We start from the raw sequence: 25,220 nt of genomic DNA on the forward strand, positions 1-25,220 counted from the left end.
GGGGCGGCGGGGGTGGGGGGGAAGGGGGGGGGTGGAAGAGAGTAAAGGGCTGTTGTTAAACAGTTTCTTACCGTAAGAGGGAGTTCAGACCTAGATCTTTCCAGTTAATCACACAACAAATTTAGCTCATTGCAATAAAAAGCCGCTCAGAGCCGACTGGCTCTTTCAGGCACTGAGTCGGAACAGGCTTCTTCCACCCCAGGCATCTCCTCCAGTGGGACCCGCCAGCGCCCAGCACCATGTGGGTGACCAAACTCCTGCCAGCCCTGCTGCTGCAGCACGTCCTCCTCCACCTCCTGCTGCTCCCCATCGCCATCCCCTATGCAGGTTAGTTTTCTCTCCCTCGTTGTTATTATTTCCACTATCTCTTTCTCACCTAGTCTAAACCCCAGCATCCTTTCTTAGCTCAGTTTGTGGTATGGGTTTTTTAAACTTCTCAATGTCCTTTCTTTTGATCTATTTGCAAAGCATTTAAAATGATAATTAACATCCCTCAGGGTGTCTCCCCACCCCACCCTTACTCCCTAATGACCCAGCCCCTTCTCACTTAGCTTAATAGGTGTGGACTTCTGGGTAGGGATGGAGTGCTAACACTGGCTGGAACTTGGATGGTTTGGACAAGTTTAAAGTTGAACAGAAGGTCTGGGCTGACGAGGGGAGAGTGATGGTCAGTGCCGCAAGGATTCATTTTTTTTCCCCAGAGGATACTTTTCCATGACCATCCACAACCCCACATCACTCTGTAAACACTCAGAGCCAAATTATGGCTTTATGCAGGTCAACATTTGGAGACGGCAGATGAAACTCTGAGTCTATGCATGTTATGAAAATGAAAGAGAAAGCCTCCCTTCTAAGATCTCAGTTTTTCTGGGTATGGATGCCTGTCTTTTTGAAACTGCAGAGCAAGGAAGGCAGAAAAAAAAACAAAATTGTGTAACTTTGAGTAAAGCTGCAGAGCTGCTTTCGGCGTCTCATGTTCTGCCCTGAATTTACAGGTTGGGAAGGAGTTGCTTGGGAGTTCCTATTGCCTGGAAGTTGAGAAACTTCATTTACTGCTTTGGGACGTTTTCTGTTGTTATCAGGGCAAGAGGAAACATCTGCATTTGGTTGTATTATCATTGCAGTGGCTGGGATGCCAGCGGGAGAAAGTAGTGAGCATCATGGGTGGGCACAGGGGAATAAAAGAATGGAACACATGCCCAGATGGTAGACATGGCCTTTTTATAATCTAAAACAGAGAACTGGCTGTATTTTTTAAGAGAAGTTAAATATGAAGTTCGTCAGACCTCTGATCTAGCTCTTGATGTAATAGAAGAGTTGAAAACATCAGGGATGTGCTAAGTGATAAGAAACCGTTCAATCCACCTGGCTTTCTTCTCCTTTGTGAATTGGTCCTTTTGGAAAACAACACTGTGTTAGAAAGGTCAGCTTGAAAACAGGTAGGTTAGACTTCTGAAGAGGGGAAAAAGAAGTTAGTGCCATCACCAGGTTATCATGCTTGAGATGTATCCTGTTAGAATAGATTCTTATAAGACATCGCTGGTTTAGGGGAATTTAAGTGTAAATTGAAATCATGGCTGATATTTTGAGGGCTTTCATTGTTGAAGATTGAAGTGTTGCTAACGTCTGAAATAGACTCTGGTTACCTGAAATCGTCTGTGCTAGTGCAAGGGGAACACAGTGAGGAAAACCCAAACAGTAGATCAACCATAGACAATGTCTACTTGCTTTTGGCATGCATCATGAAGTTTTGGCAGGAGATATACATTCGTAATTATATTTCACTTTGGCTAATGTTGAAATGACTGCGTTTCCTGAGTGTGGAGAAAACGCAGCCCAAGAGTGTGCTGGCAGGCAAGGAGAGGCCAATTGGGAATTACAGATATGCTGTGAATAATTCCTGAAGTGTATAATGGTCAAGTTGTCATCAAAAGAGGGTCTGCCTTTGTTTGGGTGGCAAGTTTATGTTGATAGTTGTTCTTTTTTTAAATAACATTGTTCAAAATGGAAAACATGGATAACCCTCTTAGGACACAGAAAGTTTGTTCTTTTCAGTTTCATCTAATGCTGAACATTTAAAATTTTTGTTGTTGTTACTTGCTTCAGTGGTACTTTTTGATTTATCTTATTGTACATATTGTAAAATCATGCAATGTTAAGGAAAGAATTGGATACTATAGTAAAGTGACAATCAGTTCTGAGCAGAATGCATTATGGAGATATTTTACTGAAAAGCTTTTAAAGAAATATTCAATGCAGTGGACCGAAGCCATGTTTATAGAAGTTCTTGCACAGAGAATTACCCTCTATCTGTTCCTAACTACACTGGAAACAAATATCCAATCCCTTGTAACAGCTGAAGCATTAAATGAGCATCTACTGTGGGGGACATAAAGGTGAACAAATGAGGAAGAAACCTACATTACTGAGCAACTGTTATGGACCAAGCTCTAAAAGTGAAACTTGTTTAATTCTAATAAGACTGGCATTGTTGGACTCATCTAACATGAGAAAATTGAGGTTAAAGACCTTAAATGATCTTAGTGAAGGGATAGACCTGAGTGTCTTACCCAAATCTATGTGAATGAAGTATATGGGATTAAAAAATATTTATACTGAAGCCAATAATTGTGAAATCAATTGAAACAGCCTTTAAAGAATCCATTTTGCTAAGAAATTTAAGAAAAACTGTGGGCAGCTGCTGCTGCAAGTTTTCGAGTTGGCAAGGTACCTGACAGTGTAGTTGTTTTGGTTGCTGTGTGGATGGAGAGTGGTAGGCAGAAACAGCAGAGGCAGAGAACAGGAAATGGAATGAAAGAGAATGGAATGAAAGAGAAGGGAAATATCTAGGGAGGCCCCTAACCTCCTACTGAACATTGCTTCATTTTGCAAATCTCTTTGCTGCTTCTCAAATAGCAACATTTGATTGAAGTCTGACAGGATGCCTGTCTTCTTGACATCTTTATTTGTGATGCTGTTACCTTCTCTGCAGAAGGGGAGATGATTGTGACTTCCAAGTTCCTAGATAACAGCAATGACATTCTGGGCCAGTATTTATGATTCCTGCCTTTGAGAAGTTTAAAATCTCCTGTCACAACCATTCATTCCCATTAATTATTTGTATACTTTCATCTTAACATCTTGCCACTTCAAGCTGTTAATCACTAATCATGTGGGTAGGTTTCTCAGAATATGTAGAGCCAGATTCCTGCATCTTTCCACACCCTGCAAATCCTTTCCTTGCACGATTTTCCTTTGAAGTCAATGGTTAGTCCACACAGAGAAGAAAATATATGAGGTACTGAGAGAAATGAGTGTGAGGCCCAGGGACCAGAGGGAGAAATGTGTCTTTCTTCAAGCACCTTGATCCATTTGACCCTGCTCTCTGTTTGTAGGTTTTCACTACAATCCTAATGATTTCAGTTCTAAAATAGGGACTTTAGGTCCTTCAGGAAACACAGCTCCCAGAATGTTTCCCAGACTGGGAGAAGAGGAAAAAGTAGTTACAATTTGAAGTACAGGAAACATGACAAAGTTGGAGTGATCTCTCACCCTTTGATTTCATTTCACTATTTTGTTTATAAACTTCAACTAACAGCCATGCACAAAATTAGGAGGGCAAAATCTGATCCAAAGATATTTTTGAGTTTCTTCCCAAATGAAACTTGTCTTTTAACTGTTTTCAGTAAAATAAGCATCAGTTGTTACTACATATGGAAGATGATTTTTTTTGGATGCTGCTTTTTAATGACTTCTGTTTTGAATTTTTCTTTTATTGAAGAAGAAATTAAGTTTATAGGTGTATGGGGTTACACCATGTACAATTAGCTTGAACTTCACCTTTTTGAGTATATGTTACTGATCCAGTAGAAATGACTGAATTATAAGGGAAAGCTTCTAAGTCATGACAAATGAACAGTGGAAAGGGAATCCTGGTATCTGGTTCTGATCGCCTCTGATTAGCTTTGTAGCCCAGATAAGCCTTTCACTCCTATTTATTATCTAGTAAAGGGAAATCATGGACTTATTTGCCTTTTGGAATGCTTTTTGATCTTTAGATGAAATGTAGTGATGGGAAAATTTATCAGCAAGCAAGAGTAGACTATTTTTATGAGGTACAGCCACACATTAACACATTTCAATAGGACAACTGAGGAGCTGTAGAATTAAACACAACCAGCAAACCCACAGAGACTTTTTTCTCACAGTAGTCTTCAATGCTTGCTTTTATATTACATGGTATCAAGAAAAAAAGCAGAGCATTGACCAGGGATTCTATTTTTTTTAACAATTAGAAAAATACATATCGAATTTAATGTTAGTCTTGGACTTTTTAAATTTCTCTCTCACTTAGATGTGTATAATAAATACATAATACAGGAGGTCATTTTTAATTCAATATTTTTAGTTAACAGAATTCATTTGATATATATAATGCTTCCATTTTTGTGGACAATTTTTTAAATAAATGATCTGCATCTATTAACTATATTTGTTTCTAAGAAATATTTCTATTTGTGTAGGAAATCAGATGATTATTATGCTGTGAAACATTTCATAGCAGCTGTGAAATAGTGCACTAAGGTCAAATGAAGGAGAACCTCTTAATGAAGAAACTTATCTTCCATTAACATGGTCCTGTATTATAAACCAAAATTTGAAAAGAATTGTACTATTTTTTTTTTTTTGCTTGGGAGAATAAGTTTCACTCTTATGCCAGAAATTAAAGAATAAAATTTCAAAAACAAAAGTAAAACTTTGCATATTAATAACATTATTTATCCAAATTGGTTTCCAAATATTTACTTAATGATTATAGTTTAAATAGCTCCTTTTAGTTCAACTATAATACAACTTTTATTTTTCTTAGATTGAGTAATTGGGATATTAGCATTTCAGGTAATTAAACAAAGTCATCTGGCGAGTCAATGAGAATGCCAGAATTATCATCTGTCTGCCAACGTTATGCAAGGCATTTGGTCCGCACTCAATAAAAAACATGTTGATAGATTATTTGGTTGATTGAATTTCTATGTTAAAATGTCTTTTAAATTATATCTGTTGTACCATAGCCATTTAATCTTGTAGGGCAAAGAAAAGTTAAAAAAAATGAAAGCATTACTACAGAAATTAATACCAGTCGTTTGGACCCTGTGTTCTGGAGTTTTATAGAGAACTAGACATGTAGAAGACTTCATGTTTTCTCTTATTTATTGTGAACTTCAGGTTAGGAAAGACATTAATGAGTAGCATCTGTCCTCTTAAGAAACCAACCGGAGCCAGTGGTTGCTGGCAAACTTAAGAGGACAATGCCATTCTTGGTACCTCACTCTACTAGCCATAGTTCCAATTTTTTTAGACAAAAATTTTCATTCTCTTTTCTTGACACATTTCACCACATACAAAAGCCAGGAATGCATTGTCTGTTCTACTGTCCAACTTACTTCTGTACTGATGGCTCTAATCTAAATCTTCATGAAATATTTACAAGCCATATTCTCACATTCTTTCTTAGCAATGCTAAGAGAAAAGAAGGCATCATAAAGTGTTTAAGAGTGGGGGTTCTGAAGCTAAGGCAGCTGGGTTTCGAGTCAGATCTTGTAAGTGGTCAATTTTCCCCCGTGTCTTGGTATCTATATCTTTAAAATGAATATATTATTGCTGCCTTTCTTATAGGGTGTTCAACAGGATTGACAGGCAGAGGAGGGCACAGTCATGTCTATCCTTATTATACAATAGCTGCAGTCTCTTAGACATTTTCATCTTCGTGGTAAAGACGGTGATCATCATTACAAACCAGACAACTTTAGGCAAATTGAGAATAAAGAAGCAAGTTCATGATACTCTAATGTTATTGAATGGATTACATCTCTTAGGATGTTTTAGTTCTGTTCTCGGGTTTTTAATAGGAGGATTCATGCTATCTAGGCGCCCTGTCGAGCACTTTCATGAAGAAAAATGATGTTGTTACATTAAAGGATGAAGCTTTACATACATTTGATTTGCAGCATTTGGATCGATTTCAAGACAAACAGTTCAATGATACTAAGAACTAGTGCCCCCAAGCACAGAAGACACTAATGTGGGAAATGAGAAGAGCTAAAATATGAATAGTATGAAATATTTTAAAGAGCAAGTCAGAAAAATGTGTCCACTGTCCCAATTTTAGTGAGAAGTTTCTTATCTGTTATTGAATGGGCTTGTTTAATTAATACTATAACTTACATACAGACCACTTATGGGAGGAAATGACAAATTTAATTATAGAGCATGATATGATATGCTCTGGCCCTTGCTTTCATACTGTTTGGAGAATATCATGTTATTTATTTCTTTAGAGTGAACTCTGCCCTAATTTTTAAAAACATCCTTAATTTGAAAGAATGTAGATGAGTGAAGTGACTCTACATGACAAGTTATTTATTCTTCACTGATTATAATATTCTTTTTTTTCTCTTAACTATCAGAGAGTATCATTGCCCTCTTCACTCTATCCCCAACTCCTGGAGGTCTAGTATGTTGTCAGATAAAATCATTATCTTGTGGGTGATCTTTAAGGATTTTTTTTATGTTAGCCTCAAAAGCATATTCCTCATGTGTGTTTTTTAAATTATTATTAATAGAAGGACAGAAGAAAAGAAGAAACACACTTCATGAATTCAAAAAGTCAGCAAAGACTACTCTACTTAAAGAAGACCCATTACTGAAGATAAAAACAAAAAAAATGAACGCTGCAGACCAATGTGCTAATAGGTGTATTAGGAATAAAGGACTTCCATTTACTTGCAAGTAAGTTTCTTCATTTTGTTCTTAGGAAAACTTTCCAAATACAGTATGTACTTATTATCATCACGGTTTTTGTTTTTGTATTTAATGTGATTTGCCCTTAAAATTATAAGCTCGGCTTTAGTGTTAAACACATTACAACATAAGACTTAGCTCTCAGTTGATGGAAATATGAGTAAGGAAGTACATATAAACTGATATCTTTTAGACCTCATGGTGGCTTTGGTTATGGAATTTATATTTCTCATCTTATAAACAATTGAACTTTAGGAACTGAAAGGTAATTAGATTTACTTTTATCTCACTTTTAAATGTAATAAAAACCATTTAAAATATTCTATTCAGAGTAAACATTTTTTTTTCTTTCAAGAGGAGTGAAGAAATTTTCAGAATATAAGTTGGACAATAGCCAAAATTTACTGTAACTTATGTCAATGTCTTTAGGGATTTAAATAAAAGGTGTTGAGAGAATTAGATTAAAAACTAGAGGGGTTGGTGTCAGCAGCAGAGACTGTTTAGGCCAGGGTAGTGATGATGACATGATAGATGAAAAGTGATGGGGTAATTCAGAGAGGCATGAGGGGACTCAGAGTGAGTTCTCTTACTTGTGAAAGTCCCTGCATGATCTCACAGAGAATTCCTTACTACTTTGCCAGTAATCCCAGAGGATGTAATTTGGAATTTTGGGCCATGAAGGTGACACTTTCATCCTAACTGCCCAAGGAAAATGTGTTTCCTAGTTCTTCTCCATAAACATTTCTCCCCTCACTTACTTTCCTCCCTTTCATTCCCTATTTCATCCCACATGTTAGAGGATTTAGCATGACACCCTGTAAATTTTAAATTCTGCTCTATAACATTTGGGTCATGACACATAATGTGAACACAGATTTAGTAATGTCATGGCAAGTGGTCTGAATTTCATCTCGCCTTTCTCAGAGAAATGAATGTTATGGGCCTGAGGGGAAAGGACATGGTCAGAGAATAACTTCAATAGATTTAGAGGGAGGAGAGACTATCTCCTTTCTATCCATTTACAGCTCCTCTGGAAGTATTTTATAGCCAAACTGCCACTTTCAGGGAGATATTTCTTGGCAAGAATAGTCGGGGATTGACTTTGCAAGTGTTTTCCTGTGATGATTCTGCTTCTTTCCCTGACTTTCTGATAAAAGCCTTGAGTTAGGTAAATATAAATTAGAGAAAACCAGTCTCAATCAGCATCTCAGCTGTGCAGATTTATGGAGCTGTTCTTCTGGCGGAGGAGGTTGGATTTACTGTACCTGCCCCCCGCCCCTTGGGGTTGGAAGGGCAGGGCATAGACAATTAGAGAACCACAATCATTGTTGGTTTTTAACTCTGAATCTGACAAGACCCTCTCCTGAATCCACAAGTAAGGAAAGTATTGCTACCTTTCAATTTTCACATTAATCAGCCTTATGCCTATTAAAACCAAACCAAAACAAAACAAAAAAACCTTTTCCTTTGTTTTATTTAGTGGAAACGAAAATGAATTTGCTTCATTGGAGAACACATGTGACCTGATTAATATATCTTTACATACCCCATGTATATGAGGTTTCATATTTTCCTACCATATTCTGGTTGAGTTAAATTTAGTCTGCAAATTTATGGCAACCTGTACAGAAAATCACATGTAATAAAACCCATGCACAGCCCAAGTCTTCCTGCCTAGAAATTGTATCATCCTTCTCACTTATCTATCCCAATATGTGTGTCTTATACATATGTGTTTGGAACCACTAAATACATTAGTTATTCAGAATTAAATATATATACTGTGATACTCTGAAATTAGTTCTTAATGAAGTAAATGATATTTTTGCCGACTTGTTATATGGACTAGAATCATTGGCAAACAAGGGCAAATATAGGAAAATACCAACAAAGCTGTGTGAAAGCATTTGCAATTGAGTAGGCATGGAGTGGAACATTATCAAACACTCTTTTCTCTTGAGAAGGAATCAAAAAAATTATTGCATAGAGATTGAAATGTTCCTTTGCTGGGTAGGAAAGATAACCAGAGTGCCTGGTTCTAAGCTCTTCAGAAAATTGCCATTCATCCATTGGCTCAAGAGAAGAAAACAGGAGGCATTCCTCCTCTAGCCATGAGTTATTCTTACTGGAATTGCCCTCCTGCCATGGCCAACTAATTCTGGAAATGAAGATGATAATTAAAATCAGGCTAAGATAAAGTCAAACTCTTACAGTCAAACTTAAATTTGACAGCCAGGATCCAGTCCATATGGAGTGTACTGTGGTCGAAGGAAACAGTTTTCTGAGAGAATATGCCAGAGTAATGGAAGAAGAGAAAAAAGTGAATGAAATCAGTGAGCTGGAGACCCTGTCCCTCACTTTCCAGATGTAACCACATTTGTATTCACAGAGGCTAATCTTGCACGTTCCCCATGGGGCTCCTGCAAAGTTATCTCATGTCAAAGCCGTATAGAAAAGTAGTTTATATATGTTTGCTACATTTTTATTTTAATGTAAAGTTAAGGGGGAAGCTATTGATTTATTTTTAAATGTTTGTTTATTTTTATATATGTTATTTATATAATTACTATGGTTTCAAGGTCATTTAACACTCCCCCCCTAACACTACAATAAGGAAATAGGGAATTTAACATGTATGGCATAAGCTTATAGTCTACCAGATCACAATACAAATCTATTATTAGCCAATTCTTTTTTTTAATTTGTTTTATTGCTTAAAGTATTACATTTGTCTCCTTTTTTTTCCTCCCCTTGACCTTCCCCTGGTCTCCCCTACCCCCCAGTGTCTTGTCTTATCAAGTTATTCTGCCACAGCTACAAAAATAATACTTTTATGTTTTGCTTTTAATTACTATGTCAGCTATAAAATGTTTTTAACAGGTAGATATTTTAAAATACTTGAATGTAAATCAAAGCACAAAGTTTTTGAATATGTTTTGAAGTTATGGATATAAAATGAATCGTAGTGAATAAAATATAAAATAATAAATAAAATATTTTTCTAAAATTTTATGTCTTTTTTGTATTTGTTTTATAAAAATTATTTCCCCTTATTCATTTTATTTAAAAGTTGTCAAAATACTAAGAAATGAAGGCTTGTCCATGGTGGCATCATAAGTAGCATAGTGAGGAATTTTAATATCATTTCTTAATGGGAAGAAAACACTTCAGAATTCCAACATCAGTTCTTATGTATAAAATGTTATCAAATACTTTACTATTTATGGTTAAGAGATTTTTGCATTTGTAATTTTAGTTTAGAAAGACTTTTTATTGCCCTCCTTGGTTAAACCATGTGCCCAATCTTTAAAAACTGTATAAATAGTAGTATTCCTTCTTTTCATTCAGATATTTTTTTCAGGGCCTTTGTTTTTGATAAAGCAAGAAAACGATGCCTCTGGTTCCCTTTCAATAGCATGTCAACTGGAGTGAAAAAACAGTTTGGCCATGAATTCGACCTCTATGAAAACAAAGGTAACTGGCCACTTTCTAAATATCCATAATAAAATCAAGTGTAAAAGTATGTAAATTTCTGCCACAGTTCTCTTTCTCATGGATTTTTCTGTTATATACTGGATCTATTGTGCAGTCAATTCATCTATTAAGACAGATGACACTAGAGACTTGACAATAGAATGACACCTGATTACAGAGATCATTTCCCAAACTTCCCATAATTAGATTACCTCTTCTCAGTTTATTTCTAGGAGCCTCTCCTAGAAATGGTATTCCCCATGTCATTTTGGAAAGCGCCACCTTAAGCTATTAGTTTGACATCTTACATTACAGAAAATTTGGGGATTACTATAGTATTTTAAATTTTAATAACTTTAAATATCTAAGTTATAGTGATAATTGCTGATAATAAAAAATGTGGAGATATTGAAAAAAATAGTTGGATCTATTTCTAATTATTAGATTCTTTAAAATATTATATATATGTTTTAAAGGAACATATATATGTTTTAAAGGAACATATGTTCAGAAAGGAAAGGAGAGGGAGAAAAAGATAGAAACAGCCATAATGAAAATCATTGATTGGCTGCCTCTTGCATGCCCCTCACTGGGGATGGTACCCACATCCCAGGCATGTGCCCTGACTGAGAATTGAAGCTTGAGCTCCTGGTTCATAGTTTGACACTTAACTACTGGCCAGGCTAATAAAATTTTTTTAAAAGAAGAACTGAGACCAAATTTTTTGTTAATTTGTCTATTTTAGTATTCTGATATTATAGTCACAAGGTATTTACTTTGTAAAAAGCAGAATGATATCAAATTATTGAAGAATGTTAAATAAATATGAATTTGAGAAGATAAATCTCTCATCACAAGAAATAGTTATGGATGGTATTTATAATAATAGCATTAATTTTAATTTTAATGCTTTCTTCAATCATATTATCTTATTAATTTAGGTATTTGGTAATATACACAGATATTTTCTTATAATATGGTATATGTCTAAATTAAATTAAGATGGGTTCATGGTAGACAATAAAATGATATCTATATACCCCAATAATTCTACAAATCCTAAATATAATTCATACTCTAGTATAAGACCATCTTCAACTAACAACTGTATTGTAGTTGATATTGTTTGACAGAAATGTTCAGCATGTTTCAATTTGATTGCCCTGCAATTTAGCAGTGGAAATATTAGCAAAAATATGGAAAAAATCAAAATAATATAATTATATCACACACACATATGTATATATAAAACCCACACCATTTTACTAAAAGACAATTTAGTTACTTTTATTATCTCAAAGTAACTTTCTGAATTCCTTATAGGTTTTATAAATCCATTAATTTTCATTTTTAATATTTTCGTAACATGGTCTGCATAATTAAGCAAATCATTCTGCCAAATTCAGTTTGGCCAGTTGAATGTAGAGACTATGTTAAATACATAGACTAATATCTTCAGTTATCCAAGTATATGCTCACAAAATTAAAACTTCTCAATAGTCTTTTTGCTGTTGTTCTTGTTTTGGATTATTCTGAAATGTATTATTTTGAAAATATTAGTAGAAGCTTTAGGCAATGCATTTCAATACGATTTGAGAAACAGTAGTTTACAAGTGTTAATTACTTAAAGGTTTGACCGGAAGTTTCTTTTACTTTTAGATATATACTGCATGTGACCCATAGTTATAGCCTTTGTCTCTGCTTTCTTCTGATAGACTATATTAGAAACTGCATTATTGGTAAAGGAGGTAGTTACAAAGGAACGGTGTCTATCACTAAGAGTGGCATCAAATGCCAGCCCTGGAATTCCATGATACCCCACGAGCACAGGTAAGAACAGCATGAAGAAGAGAGGATAACCCTCTTTTTTGATTATGTGTGTTATAAGTCTCACATTGGTCCTTTGGGATAATTCTACAGTTCTATCATAGCATAGACAACCTTGCGGAATTATAGCAGGCCAAGGATGATGCGAATCCATGACTGGTATTTGCCAAAGATGAACAAATTTATCATTAAGATGTGGCCTAACAGCATCCTACCTCAAAACTTCAATTTATAGATCCTAGTGTTTGTGAAAAAGTAATGGAAACATAATTTTAAGATTTCCCCCTGTCCCTTTGTCTTCAAAAAGGTTCCGCCATGTGCAGCTGGAGGTGAAGAGGTTGACTGTATAAATTAGAGATGGATCACATTCTGACCTTACCTAGTGGCCAAATGTTCTTTAACCATGGTGGCTCTCAACCTCGGCTGCACATTAACATCACCTGCTAGAAGCCCATAACACCTCCTGCCACCCAGGTATCAGCATAGACCAATTAAATCAACATTTCTTGGGGAAATAACCCATGTGCCATCTGATTTTTAAAAAATGCTCACCAGATGATTCCAAAGTACAGTCAAAACTGAGAACGTCTGCTAAAAACTCATGCCTCTGACCAGCTTTCCCATTTTTACCTACTGTCGGATGACTGAAAACAAAACAAAACACAACCTTCTCATTCCTTGGGAATTAAATGTCTACACTTAAAATTGTGTTCATTATGAGATGAATGCTATTTAAAGATGAGTAAACATAGTAGCCATAGGCTCATTAGTCTGAAAGTTTTAATCATAATGGAGGAGAAACATAGATATCTACTCCCCACTAGAGAACTAAATTTAGCCAGTTTTCAAGGTTTATTTTACACATAATTTTAACTGCAACTACAGTAGTTGAAAAACAGCTCACTCTGGTTATTAAATGCATTAGAAGATTTAGATTACCAGGTGCCAGTTACCTTGCTGAGCAGTATACCGCGTCTATATCCTTTAATCTTCCCAAGAAACACATAGTGGATGGTTTTATTAATTCTGCTTTTACATAGGGGGATGCTGAAGCACAAAGAGCCTTAGTAACCTTTCAAGGTCATTCACATCTAGTAAGTGGGATGGCCAGAATCTGAGTCCTGCTTTTAACAAGCCCAGGGCATCATACACTTAGCAGGTCAGTAGGACACAGGCTGTCACTTGTTTTTGCAATAGTGAGGATAACTTTGCCTTAATGAATCCACTTTTTATCCCACTCCATTAATTTTTCGAGGGTATAATTATGAAAGATGATTTTACTTCAGTAAACAAAGATGAGTTCATTGGTCCACATACAAAGAAAAAGAGTTTGTTGCTTCACATTGGGATCAAACTTGTGATCTCAGCCTAATTAACACCGGCTAGTAAGTATCCAAACTGATCAGCTTTCCCGTGTTTCAGTAACAGAAAACAACTAATCTTTTCCAAATTATTGATTTTTTAATTTTAAATTTATTTTCTAACTTTATTGTTACTATTGACACTATGACAGATGTCCCCATTATCCCCCGTTTGTCCACCTCCACCCATTCCCCTCTCCCCTTCCTTCTGGCCATCACCACACTGTTGTCTGTGTCCATGGGTTATGCATATATGTTCCTTGGCTAATCCCTTCACCTTCTTTTATCCAGCCTCTCCCTTCTCCCTCCCCACTGACAGCTTTCAGTCTGTTCCTTGCATCCATGCCTCTGTTTCTACTTTGTTGGTCAGTTTATTTTGTTCATTAGCTTCCACATATAAGGGAGATCATATTTACTTTTAATTACACACAGATACCTGTGAAATAGAGAATTGTCCTCATATTTAAAAAACAAACAATATAATTGTTTTTGTCCTCTCATAAGTATGTGGATGGTGTCATTTCCAGGATATTACAGAAAACATCTTATTTAAATAGATAGATCTATGCTTTTCATGAACAAAGGAATAGCATTTGAAATCAATCCAGCCTTAGCTAAGGAGAGTGCACTGGACTGACCCAGTAGAGGTCTTATTTCAATCCAATTTCTCTATGATTGTGATTCTCCGCTAGAGGAGTAAATGTGAAATAGATCTCCCTGGGAACAGGCTTTCCAGTCCAATCAGCTATTTTTCCAACAAACATTTCCTTGAGTTTAGGGCTGAGAAGATCTTGTACATTAATCAACATTTTAAAAAATTCAGTGGGAGCAACACTTAATTATCATCAATTATCAGCTTATTGGAATATCAACATAATCGCTTAACACTTTTAAGTGTTAACGAAAGATTAACTTCATGGGAAATGGAAAAAGAAATATATAAATGTCTTTGTCTAGAGGAATGATTTGTTGTTGACTCCCTAAATTGAAATATTTTACAAGTGGCTTAATAGGAAGATGATGATAGATGATGAAATGAGCATAGAAGCTTAACCAGAGAATCAGGTGACCTGATATCTACACCTCTATCTTTCATTGGCCACCCAGCATTCATTAATGAAGCAGATGATGGAATAGATCAAGTTTCCTATGAACACTGTTTATATTAAAAGAAAAGAAAAGGTGACTAGCACCAGAAGATCTAATTTATATTTCAGAGTACCTTTAAATATAACTCAATTTTAAATATTTCTTCACTTATCTCTCTTAAAGCCTTGCCAACAAGGACAAAGAACCAACAATCGTATATATGTAAATAAAAGTTTATTACAAATCCTGTTGACTGGCATATGGCTTTGGTATAACAGGTTTTCATAAACATGTGTTGAATGAACACAAATAAGTGAAAAGAGCAGGACTAAGCTTCACCCCTGGGTCGGGTACAGGCTGCTACAGAAAAGCATGCTAACACCTCAGAGCACAAAGGAGAACCAGTTAATTTGGGTAAAAAGTCATATATGCCAAAGAATGAAGAGAAGAGATGACCCAGTGTTCTTGTTACCCTGCATGCCTTCAAGAGGAATTCGATATAAATTGATAAAGAATTGTGAAAAGAAGCACATCTTTTCTCTTCATTTCTCATTTTGTTAACTCTATTGGGACAAGTTTATTCATTTTTCAGCCACTTTTAGGTTTGATTTACACTTTATCTACCTTTCTACTTGTATTTTTCCTACTAAATTGTTTTTTTGATTCATTCACTACTTCTTCACAGCTTCTTTTTTACTTTAAAAATCCACTGGAAAGGTTTATTTGTGTATATATTTGTGTGTGTGTGTGTGTGTGTGTGTGTGTGTGTAGAACAAAAATCTCTAAAACTAGATATTTAATGTGTTCATTTAATATGTGCTAAATCCATTATTTAGTTTCTTAAGTAAACTGAGTCTGTAAAATGATAGAAAATGAAGGACCTCATAATAATCCCATTCACTCCATTCATTTTATACATCTGGAAGTTGAAAACCCCAGGTGTATCTAAGAACTGGTGTCATATATGGCAGCAATGGAGATTTTGTGATTATTCTTACTCTTCTATTATACTAAGCTTCCCATAAAATAGAGTTATAAGAGAATTTTCTAAGGTAAATTTGATTAATACATTACTTTATGAAAGAGTAAAATCAGTTTTGATTCTATCAGAATAGTGTTTCATTAAAAGTTATTATAAAAAATTGGAGAACTGACAAAAATGAAAGAAAATTTCAAGCAATGGCACATACAAAAGGTATCATAAATTATTCCGGAATAATAGGACTAAAACTAAGACAAAAGATGACTCCTTTTTCCTTTGAAAATTAAAACTGTTAGGAAACTAGTGAAATCATATGAGCTTTAATTGTTCATTCAATTGTTTAATTTTTACTTCCACAGAGTAAAGACTACTAAGTGGAGTGTGCTTAATAGGTAGCATTTATTGTCAATTACTCTGTCATCTCTTAGAACTTCTCAAAACAACCATATACGGTGTAAGATATGGTTACACAGTCTACTGTGTTATAAGTTACGGTTATATTCATTGTACAGGTAAGCTAATAGGCTGAGAGGCCAAATTACATGCTGGGTCTCCAGTTAGTAAGTGAGAGAGTTGAAATTTGAGTCCAGGTTTAATTTGATTCTAGACCCTTTGTTCCTGTTACTTCATCAAGCTGTTTCTCAGTTGTTCAGAAAATAGGAGGGACATTCTTCATAATAAAAGCAACAAATAAACAAGCAATTATGTGGGATAAGCAGCGTAACTGTGAGCTTTCAAGGTCAATTGCAGTGTTTCTTCAGTTTTCTTCTTAGTGGCCTTGCTCAATCACTTGCTGCCTTTGAATGAGGCTTAGAAATTGTGGTACAAATAATGTTCACTAGGTTCTTAAATGTTTGGCTCTTGAAAAATCCAGTGATAAATCATTCTTAATGATGTTGAGCATGTGAATTGTTAGCTAAGTGTTTATAAAATTTAAGGATTTTAAGAATGGATGGAAATAACACTTAAAGTTAATATACAGGGTGGGGCAGAAGTAGGTTTATAGTTGTCTATATGGAAAACAATACATAATAAGTAATAATACAAGAATAAACTCTGGGTTTGCATACTCACAAACTGTAAACCTACGTTTGCCCCACCCACCCTGTACATGGAGATCTGAGTTAGAATAAATGTTTCTCCACTTTCAGGGAAAACATACCCGCTAATTAGTAAATTTAATAGGCCCACAGTAAAGTTGCATGCGCTTATACTGTAATGATTATCATTTTAAAACTAGCTTTTTGCCTTCGAGCTATCGGGGTAAAGACCTACAGGAAAACTACTGTCGAAATCCTCGAGGGGAAGAAGGGGGACCGTGGTGTTTCACAAGCAACCCAGAGGTACGCTACGAAGTCTGTGACATTCCTCAGTGTTCAGAAGGTAAATGAACCTGAATGCCGTGCGGGGCACTCTGCTCCTTTGTGTAGATCTGCAGCTCGCATGAAAGGTTAACAAAATCAAACCACAGCGCAATGAGTATGTTGTTTATTCCAACACAACCATAGAGAATTAACTGAGCCTTTTATACCCAGTTTTAAGACCTGATCATCACCAGATGAATGCAGACTAAGGGAGCGAGTTATCAGTTTGTGAGTTTAATAGAGCCTGAGGCATCATTCTGGGGAGAGTATAAACTTGGACTTTTTCATTAACCGTGTGGAGCTCACGTGCCTCAAAGTCTGTTTCCATACATCATCTGAAAGGAACCAAATGCAACTTAGCTCTTTATGTATGAGTAGAGCTAATTCTCTATTCATCAAACTCCTGCTTCCACAGCAGCAGCAGCAGCGGTGCAGCAAGGGTATATGAACCCAGAAGGGTATATGGGAGGGGGTCATGGGAATTGGACACACCTGTGTGCGTTTTGGTGCAAATGTGACTAGAACCAAATCTAATACATAGACTGGAACACTGTTCAGAATAGCATCTGAAGAGATCAAGGCTGTCTTGAAGGCAGGCACCCTAAATCCATGTCTATGTTTTTACCTCCTCTCACAGCATAAGAGGGCACTGTCCTTACTTTTGCAGTGGAAAACTGAATGACTGATGAGAAGGAAGAGTAACCATTTCAGCATTGTATACGGTTTATTTTTCTTAGTTATCTGGCTACCGAATAGCTGTTCTGTCAGAAACCTAAAATACTGAGAATCCAAATGAAACATGGATTACATTCTGATAGAAATTTAGTAGGATTTTGAAGTTTTGGGGGGTGGGGGGGGTCTGCTGAAATACTGTCCAATTTTTATAGTAAGTTATCTTACCTATTTGTTAATGAACCAATTTTTTAAAAGACATTTCTTCCCTAAATATCAATTTAGTATTAGGTTGATATTTTCACATAAAAAAAAATCATTGTTAGTTCATTGTCACAGAGAAGGTGGATTTGTTTTCTGTTGTTGGTTATTTTAAAGTTGACTTCATGTGCCAGAGCCAGTTCTACTTCTGTTTGTAAATTCTTACTTTTCATTCGTTCCATATCGTATTCTGTTCACTATAACTTCTTCATCATTGTTTTCTTTTCTTTTAAAAATAATAAACTGATCTGTGATAACGTGATAAACAAGTCTGTTTTGTATGAATAAGTCTGTCATTAATGTTTGTCTTAAATTTACACCTGGAAGAAAATAACCTGCTTTTGGGAAACTCTCCATTATCACAATTCTCTGAGGTTGAAAGTCATCGCAAGGAGTTTTGTAATTGATTTTGTTTGACCTTGGAAAGTTTTTTCAAGGGAAGGTAACGTGGTCCAACTGTAAACAGTTTAGCATTTATGTTACCTGCCTAGTCTGTATGAGAATGTAATTTTTCAACCACTGGTTTATAAGAGAAACCTTATCAAAATACACTGGCATAGATCTGAACTGATAATTAATGTAGAACAAACATGCTAGAAAATAAGTAATTATAGAAGTCCTCTTTCCAGTTATTCTTATGTCATTAGATTATATATCTCTAACATCCTTTAATAATCATTTTAGGTCATTACAGCTCCCTTGGAAAGGGCATTACTCTTTAGTATAATGGTGCATGATGCTGATGGTTACAATGGCACTGAAGGTTGCAGATATGCTTTTTCTGGAAACAATTAGAAATCTGACAATAGTAGAAAAACCCTCCTGTAAGAGAAGTAAACCAACACCTACCTGTCCTATAGGCTGAACATATCTCAGGGAGTGTGAACTGAGTTGTGATGTTTCAATTCATTCTATAATGAACAATGTTTTAGCAGATTTTAATAAAGAGGATCTAAAGTAATAAGCACTATCAATACATCAATAAAGAAAAATAGCTCTTTATAAAATAAGTAATAAAATACTCAAAATAATGTACAAATGATGTTCATTTATATTAAGATACAAATGTAAGGGGGAAACCTCAAAATCCAGAATACTTAATATCATCAGTGAGCCATTTTTATCTATGTATATTAATTTATTGAATGGCAATTTCCAAAGGTTATGTCATTATGGATGAGGTAATAATAATCAAATAGTTTTGGATATTTAAAATTAAGCAAGAAAAATGCCTCAAGTCAAACTTCAAACTGTTCTTTTTAAAAATACATGTAGAACAGTATATATTTTTTGAAAAATTTATAACAAACTTTTGACTAAATACTCATCTGAAATTTTTCAGAAAGTTTGATTCATAGACAATATATATCTGATGTCTGATGATTAATATTATTTTCTTATAATTTAAAACTTTGAAATATATTAAGCATTCTAGTAGAAATGTCAATCTTTGATTCAAAGATTGTGGAAAACTGAGCTTTGTAAAAATCTAATTTCTTGTTTTAACATTTGCTTGGGATTTAAAATAAAGCCAACACTAGTCATTGGAACAGATGTCTTTTTAATGATTGTCAGATATCCGAGTAAATACATTTTAAGCCATAATCATTATTTTTTAATGTCTCACACATAATATCCCAAATAATACTGTGTGTTAAATCCATACTCTTCATGGAGAATGACTTTAAAAAAAAACAAACAAGACTTAAAAAAAACTATTACTAGTATTTATAAATATGGATTTGTGTGAGACTATCCATATTTTAAACATTCAGTTTTTCTGAAATAATCACCAGCATGGAATTTGCTGAGAAATACTTTTTGAAATATCTCTTTTACTCTTAAACTCAGATTACTGTGGTTTTGTGATTGAGAAAAACGGAACACAGTATTTTTTGAGTTACTTAGTTAATATGGTGAGAAAGATGTTACGTTAATCCTACTTATAATTATGTGTCATTTTATAATTTTCTACTACTATTTAGGTCAAAACTATATTCAGAAAAAACATTCTACTTATGAATAGAAATAATTATTTTGCATTTATGTGATCTGGATTAGTATTTTACTTTTTTGTACTTTTGTTTGTTCTTTTTTTTTTTTTTTAAGAAAAGAACTTGCTAGAAGGGTTAAATAATACACTTACCACAGTAGAGAGAGAAAAAGAAAATAGAGCAGGAGGGCAATGCTCACCCTCTTGTACTGTTAAATAGATTATGCTTTCACCTGGCTCCTTGAGTAGGTGGACTTAGCTTCTACCTGTCCTACCTGTACTGCTTAACTTTGAGCTACAAAAACTGAGAAGAGTCTTAGAATTCTGGAATTTTGAAAAGTGACTGTGAGCTTAAAGTTTGGCTTTCTTGAGGTAATTTTTTAAGACTAACCTGAGGGTCTGATGCCGTGGTAAAACAACAAACCTTGGAAAAGATGGCCAATCTACCTGCTTTCCCAGGGCCTCCTTTTCCACATGCCCCAGTAGGTGAAAATCCAACAGGAGGACAACCTACCGTTATACACAGGAGAACAAAAGGTAATTGGGACAATGTTGAAAAAGTCAGGGAGGTTGACTTTCTAAAATTATTCTTATCAGTCTACCTGAAAGTGTGACTAGTTAGGATGTATAGGGGACACATTAAAATATGTAGGACACAAAAGCAGTGAGGGAGAATGGAAAGAACACTGGACTATGGGTCAGGAGACCTGTGTTCCAAGCACAAGTTTGACATATTTCTGTTTTAGGTAAGTCCTTTAAGATTTTGTGAGTTCTTCCCTCACTACATAGATCAAATGATTTCTTATACATTAAAAGTACTGAATAATCAAAGAACATGTAATGATAATATATTTAGAATCTCACTTCTATCACCATAACACATTCATTGACTACCAAAATCCAACATTATTCTTATTAACTTTTATTATTAAAACAAATCTTACTAGGTCTGAAACTGCATCCATAATCATCTCTTCACTTTACTATAAACATAGCACGCTAATTCACATTTCTATACCATTTTATGGTATTTTGCCCCTTTTTAGCTTATCCAACTCTCATTCATCCTTCAAGGACCAGGTAAAATCCACTCTCTTCTAAAAAGCTATTACTGACAAACACTTAGAAATTTTAGAATGGAACTAATTATCCACAAACTTGCTATTCACCATGAGATCCAGGTACCAGAAGCATCAGCATCTGCTGGGAGCATCCCCATCCCCAAAACCCTTTATAAGAACTTGCCCTTTAACAGGATCTCAAAGTGACTTTTTACGCACATTCAAGTTTGGAGAAGCACTGGTCTACCACACTCATTCTAGAAAGTGGTCATAAGAAAAATAAAAAATCCTGAAGTCCCCAGGAAAAATGTTTTATAATAATCCCCACAGTATAGCTTCCTAGAAAATAACTTTATATACTCTCATGTAAGGGGATATAGTCTTATAAACTGCATTTGCTGAAGGAGACAAAATAGATATATTTTAATTTCTTGAGTACTATATAAGGTTAGAAATTGTATATGTGGACCCTTATCTCTTATGTCTGACCATAGTATTTTATTCTGTTTTCTCATTTAATTGCATTCATTTTTTTCATTCAATTTTATTCATTACAAAGGAGCAAACAACAATGATAAATGTCACATCATTTTCTGTGAGGATATCAAATCTTGCATTCTTTTAAAAAAAGGGAACTAAATCAATCTGTACTGCATTCAAATGGGAAGCTCTGATGTGATAAGGCGTAACATATGTTGAGCATTTCAATGTTGAAGAGGCCTTGCCCAAACAGAGAACTGTTATCATTATGCTCTTGGACCCCTGAAATGTATAGTGCACATGCTTACGGACTGTAGTCTGGGAATCTCAGGACCAAATGAGAGGAAGCTGAATTGGTCCCCTGTCTTAGTTCACAGATTAAACTACATGAAAAGAAGTAGATGGATCAAGCCAAACTGTCTCATGTTTTGGAGAGTTAATAGTTAATGTCCTATTAGATGATACAAATCAACGGTTCAAAAGTGATTTTTCTGATATTATACCCCCAAGTTATTACAAATGCTAATTAGGCTAGATCTTGGTAGATACAACTAAACATTGACATCTTTGCTCCCTTTCAGTAAAGGTAGATGATCAGTAATCACAAGATACAAATGATGTGTTTGGGGAAGTTTGCCTGATCGGTAGGAAAGCCAAGCAATGATTTATTCCACAGGGTGCCTGCAGGACTACAAATCAACCTCTCCATTTGAGAAGTATCTTTTTCAGATAGTTGATGTGATCCAGGGTTTTCAGTGTGACATAAGAGGCCAGCCAGAAGAGAACTATTAATGAACCACACAGAATCATCAGTAAGATTCTGCATACCTAGGTCAACTTAAAACATTTTAAAAACAGTGAGTACAAGGAGTTCAATAGTAGGTCAACTTCTATCCTCAGCTAGATAAGAGTAAAGCCTGCCCTGTTATTCAACATGGATATTTGCTAGCAGAAAGGAGCTATGCTTTCTTCTTTTAAAATATTCATCGAATAGTAGCAGATTTGTATGCAAAGCTCGTCTCTACAATCTGTCTCATCCCAATTTGGGCATTGACCATATGAGTAAGATGTACACTCATTTCCGGTGCATGTCATTGGAGGTTCGGCTGAGAGGGGGGCTTTATTGTACTGACAGTATAACTACTGAGATCCCTTGCAGCTTAGACAAACCAAGAGGAAAACCCCATCTATCTGATATTTCCAGTTTCTAAGTACCTTTGGACAGTTATTGAAAAATTAGAAAGGTAATTTCCTGGTCCTGTGGTAAATCTGTATGACACTGAGGACAAAAATCTCATTTAAGCTATATGAAAAGTTCTGTAAGGAGGGTTTTATGTCACTCTTTATGGACATTAGGCCATAATTTAAAGTTAAAATGTAAGTTTTTTCTAGAAATCTCTTTGTGAAACAGATGATTTACTGTTCTTTAAATGGAACAGTGGTGTTTTTGATTTTTCTGTCAGAAGCAATTAACATGCCATGCTTTGATTTTATTAGTAGAATGCATGACCTGCAATGGGGAAAGTTATCGAGGCCCCATGGATCATACAGAATCGGGCAAGATTTGTCAGCGCTGGGATCATCAGACGCCACATCGGCACAAATTCATGCCAGAAAGGTAAAATACCACTAACCGTGTTCCCAGCGATTTTTTTTTCTCAAGCTGTTATTTGTTCCGTGACAAACTGAAATGGAAATTCTCTTTATACAATGTTTTCTGGAAAGTCTTGGGCAAAGGGATTTATGATGAGGTACCTGAGTGCTGTGTACACTCCAATTGGTCCTGGCTGACTGCATTCCAATTCCCAGACATCAGGACGGTCCTGAGGAGCACCCGTGGAGAGTGAACGGGAAGCACTAACAGGAGCTTCCTTTTTCTCTTCCCCAGCAGAAAAAAGACAGAGGCCCTTTCAGTAATGACCTCTTTGACCAACCTGAGCTCTGGGAGGGGGCATTCTTGCTAAATACAAGCCAGACTCTTTCTAGAGCCACATCTTCCGTGAGTTAGGTAAAATGGGCTCCCATGGGTGACAACATGACAGAGGTCCTGCCCAGGGAAAGGGAATGGAAGGCAGAGCAAATGATTCTGTGGCTGATTTATCCTGCTGTAGTTTTTTAAAATACATTTGTAATGATTTCAGGGAGGAAGGAAGAGAGAGAGAGAGAAACATCAATGATGAGAGAGAACCATTGATTGGTTGCCTCCTGCATGCGCCGCCTCTCCCCCGCCTCCAGTGGGGATCGAGCTTGCAACCTGGGCATGTGCCTCTTGACCGGAACCAAACCTGGACCCTTCAGTCTGCAGGCGGCCACTTTATCCACAGGGCCAAACTGGCTAGGGCTATCCTGCTGTATTTTGAAATTGTCAATCTGGAGAAGTCAGGTAACCAAGTCTACTTTCTCCTCAGAAGTAGGTTTGGAACTTAAATGGTTAAAAGAAATATCTACTTTGGCCCACTGATTTCACATGAAACACTTTAGTTGAAAAAAAAAATCTTTTTTTTATTATAAAGAATAAAAATGCAGATAATAATTCCAGAGGAAGCTTTCTCCCTATCTTTGTTTAGAAATGTGTTTTTAGAAACGTGTTTTTTCTTCTTTATATTTTTATTTATTGTTCTTCTAAATGAGGTTAAAACTTGGCTTTATTTTTCAGTGCATCTCTAGTCCTTCAAGTGAGAGCAGAAGGGACATGGTAGCAATTAAAATCAAGTCACCGATGCAGGCCCCAGCTAATTGAAAGGGAGGGGGGTATGGAGAAAGGGGTGTGATGGAGTTTGTCTCTTGCTCCAGGGAAGGTGAGGGCATGACCTAGAAAGGCTCTGGTTCCAGAATTGAGCTATATCATTAGTAACAGCTCTCGAAACCTACCTTTTGGGTTAAACTTAAAGCCTGCCATGGAAGAAGACCTGTTTTTTTAATGAGTATTTTACACGAGGTCATGTTTTTGCAATCTGTTCTTAACTGGGCTTTATGAAAAGAGGTTTAGGTTTGGGACCTCAAATGGTAGACAGGTACCCAATGGACTTAACTTATTAGTAAAGGTGATGGTACTGAATACTTGGTGGAATATGTAAGTTCATAGATTCAACAATGATTAGCAGTCCCTGTAAGGCGAAACACAGAGAACTTTTTATTATTATTATTCCCCTCAGCTAGCAGTATCTGAGCTGGATCAGAGGTTATTTTCTGAGCTGGGGGCTGGGAGGTGTTTCCAGGCAGATTTACGTGACACTTTTGTTGGTGTGGTTTGCAGATATCCCGACAAGGGCTTTGATGATAATTATTGCCGCAATCCTGATGGCAAGCCGAGGCCATGGTGCTATACTCTTGACCCTGACACCCCTTGGGAGTACTGTGCAATTAAAATGTGTGGTAAGTTAGGGTCAAATTTATTGCTTCCTTTTCCTCCCACAGATTGAATCGAAGCAGGTGATTATTAGTGAGACTGGTTAACAACTATTTTACTTGATGCTTTAATGTGTGCAGGTTTTTAATATTTTAAAAATGTGTTACATAATCCTACCCAATCCATTATTTTGAAAGAGAGAAATACACAAGTGCACACGTACTCACAAAACATTTATACTTATTAAAAGTCCTAAGCATTCTCATGTCATCAAGGAAAAAAAAACCACAGGAGGAGAAAAAGATCAGAGATTATATGAAGTGTCATAATGTCATTACGCTGTAAAAGCTAGGACCTTAGACTCTTACCTTCCAATCCTGTATCCTTTCCTTACCTTTCCTCCCCAGACGTTACATTGGCTGTCCGCTCACTGTGAACCTCCTCTGGTGAAGGACAGAAGCTGCAGTGATGAATAACAAACATTTAATTTCTAGGAGCTGGTCCCC

General features: G+C 35.7%; 1 protein-coding gene across 2 annotated transcripts in view; it reads left to right on the forward strand.

Annotated features, from left to right (window-relative positions):
- Positions 1–78: 78 nt before the first annotated feature.
- The window catches only part of HGF (hepatocyte growth factor), a 68,261-nt gene continuing 43,119 nt past the window's right edge, over positions 79–25,220 (forward strand). Inside the window, exons 1-7 of one of the 2 annotated variants that reach the window (XM_006777146.2) lie at positions 79–327; positions 6,624–6,789; positions 10,163–10,275; positions 11,991–12,105; positions 16,775–16,917; positions 22,863–22,983; positions 24,622–24,740. In XM_006777146.2, coding sequence (XP_006777209.1) covers positions 240–327; positions 6,624–6,789; positions 10,163–10,275; positions 11,991–12,105; positions 16,775–16,917; positions 22,863–22,983; positions 24,622–24,740 — 865 coding nt within the window. In that variant the 5' untranslated portion in view covers positions 79–239. The remainder of the gene's footprint in view (positions 328–6,623; positions 6,790–10,162; positions 10,276–11,990; positions 12,106–16,774; positions 16,918–22,862; positions 22,984–24,621; positions 24,741–25,220) is intronic. The other variant, XM_006777147.2, reaches the window with a different exon arrangement.

This window comes from Myotis davidii, unplaced genomic scaffold (genome assembly GCF_000327345.1).
Source record: "Myotis davidii unplaced genomic scaffold, ASM32734v1 scaffold49, whole genome shotgun sequence".
Taxonomy (NCBI): Eukaryota; Metazoa; Chordata; class Mammalia; order Chiroptera; family Vespertilionidae; genus Myotis; species Myotis davidii.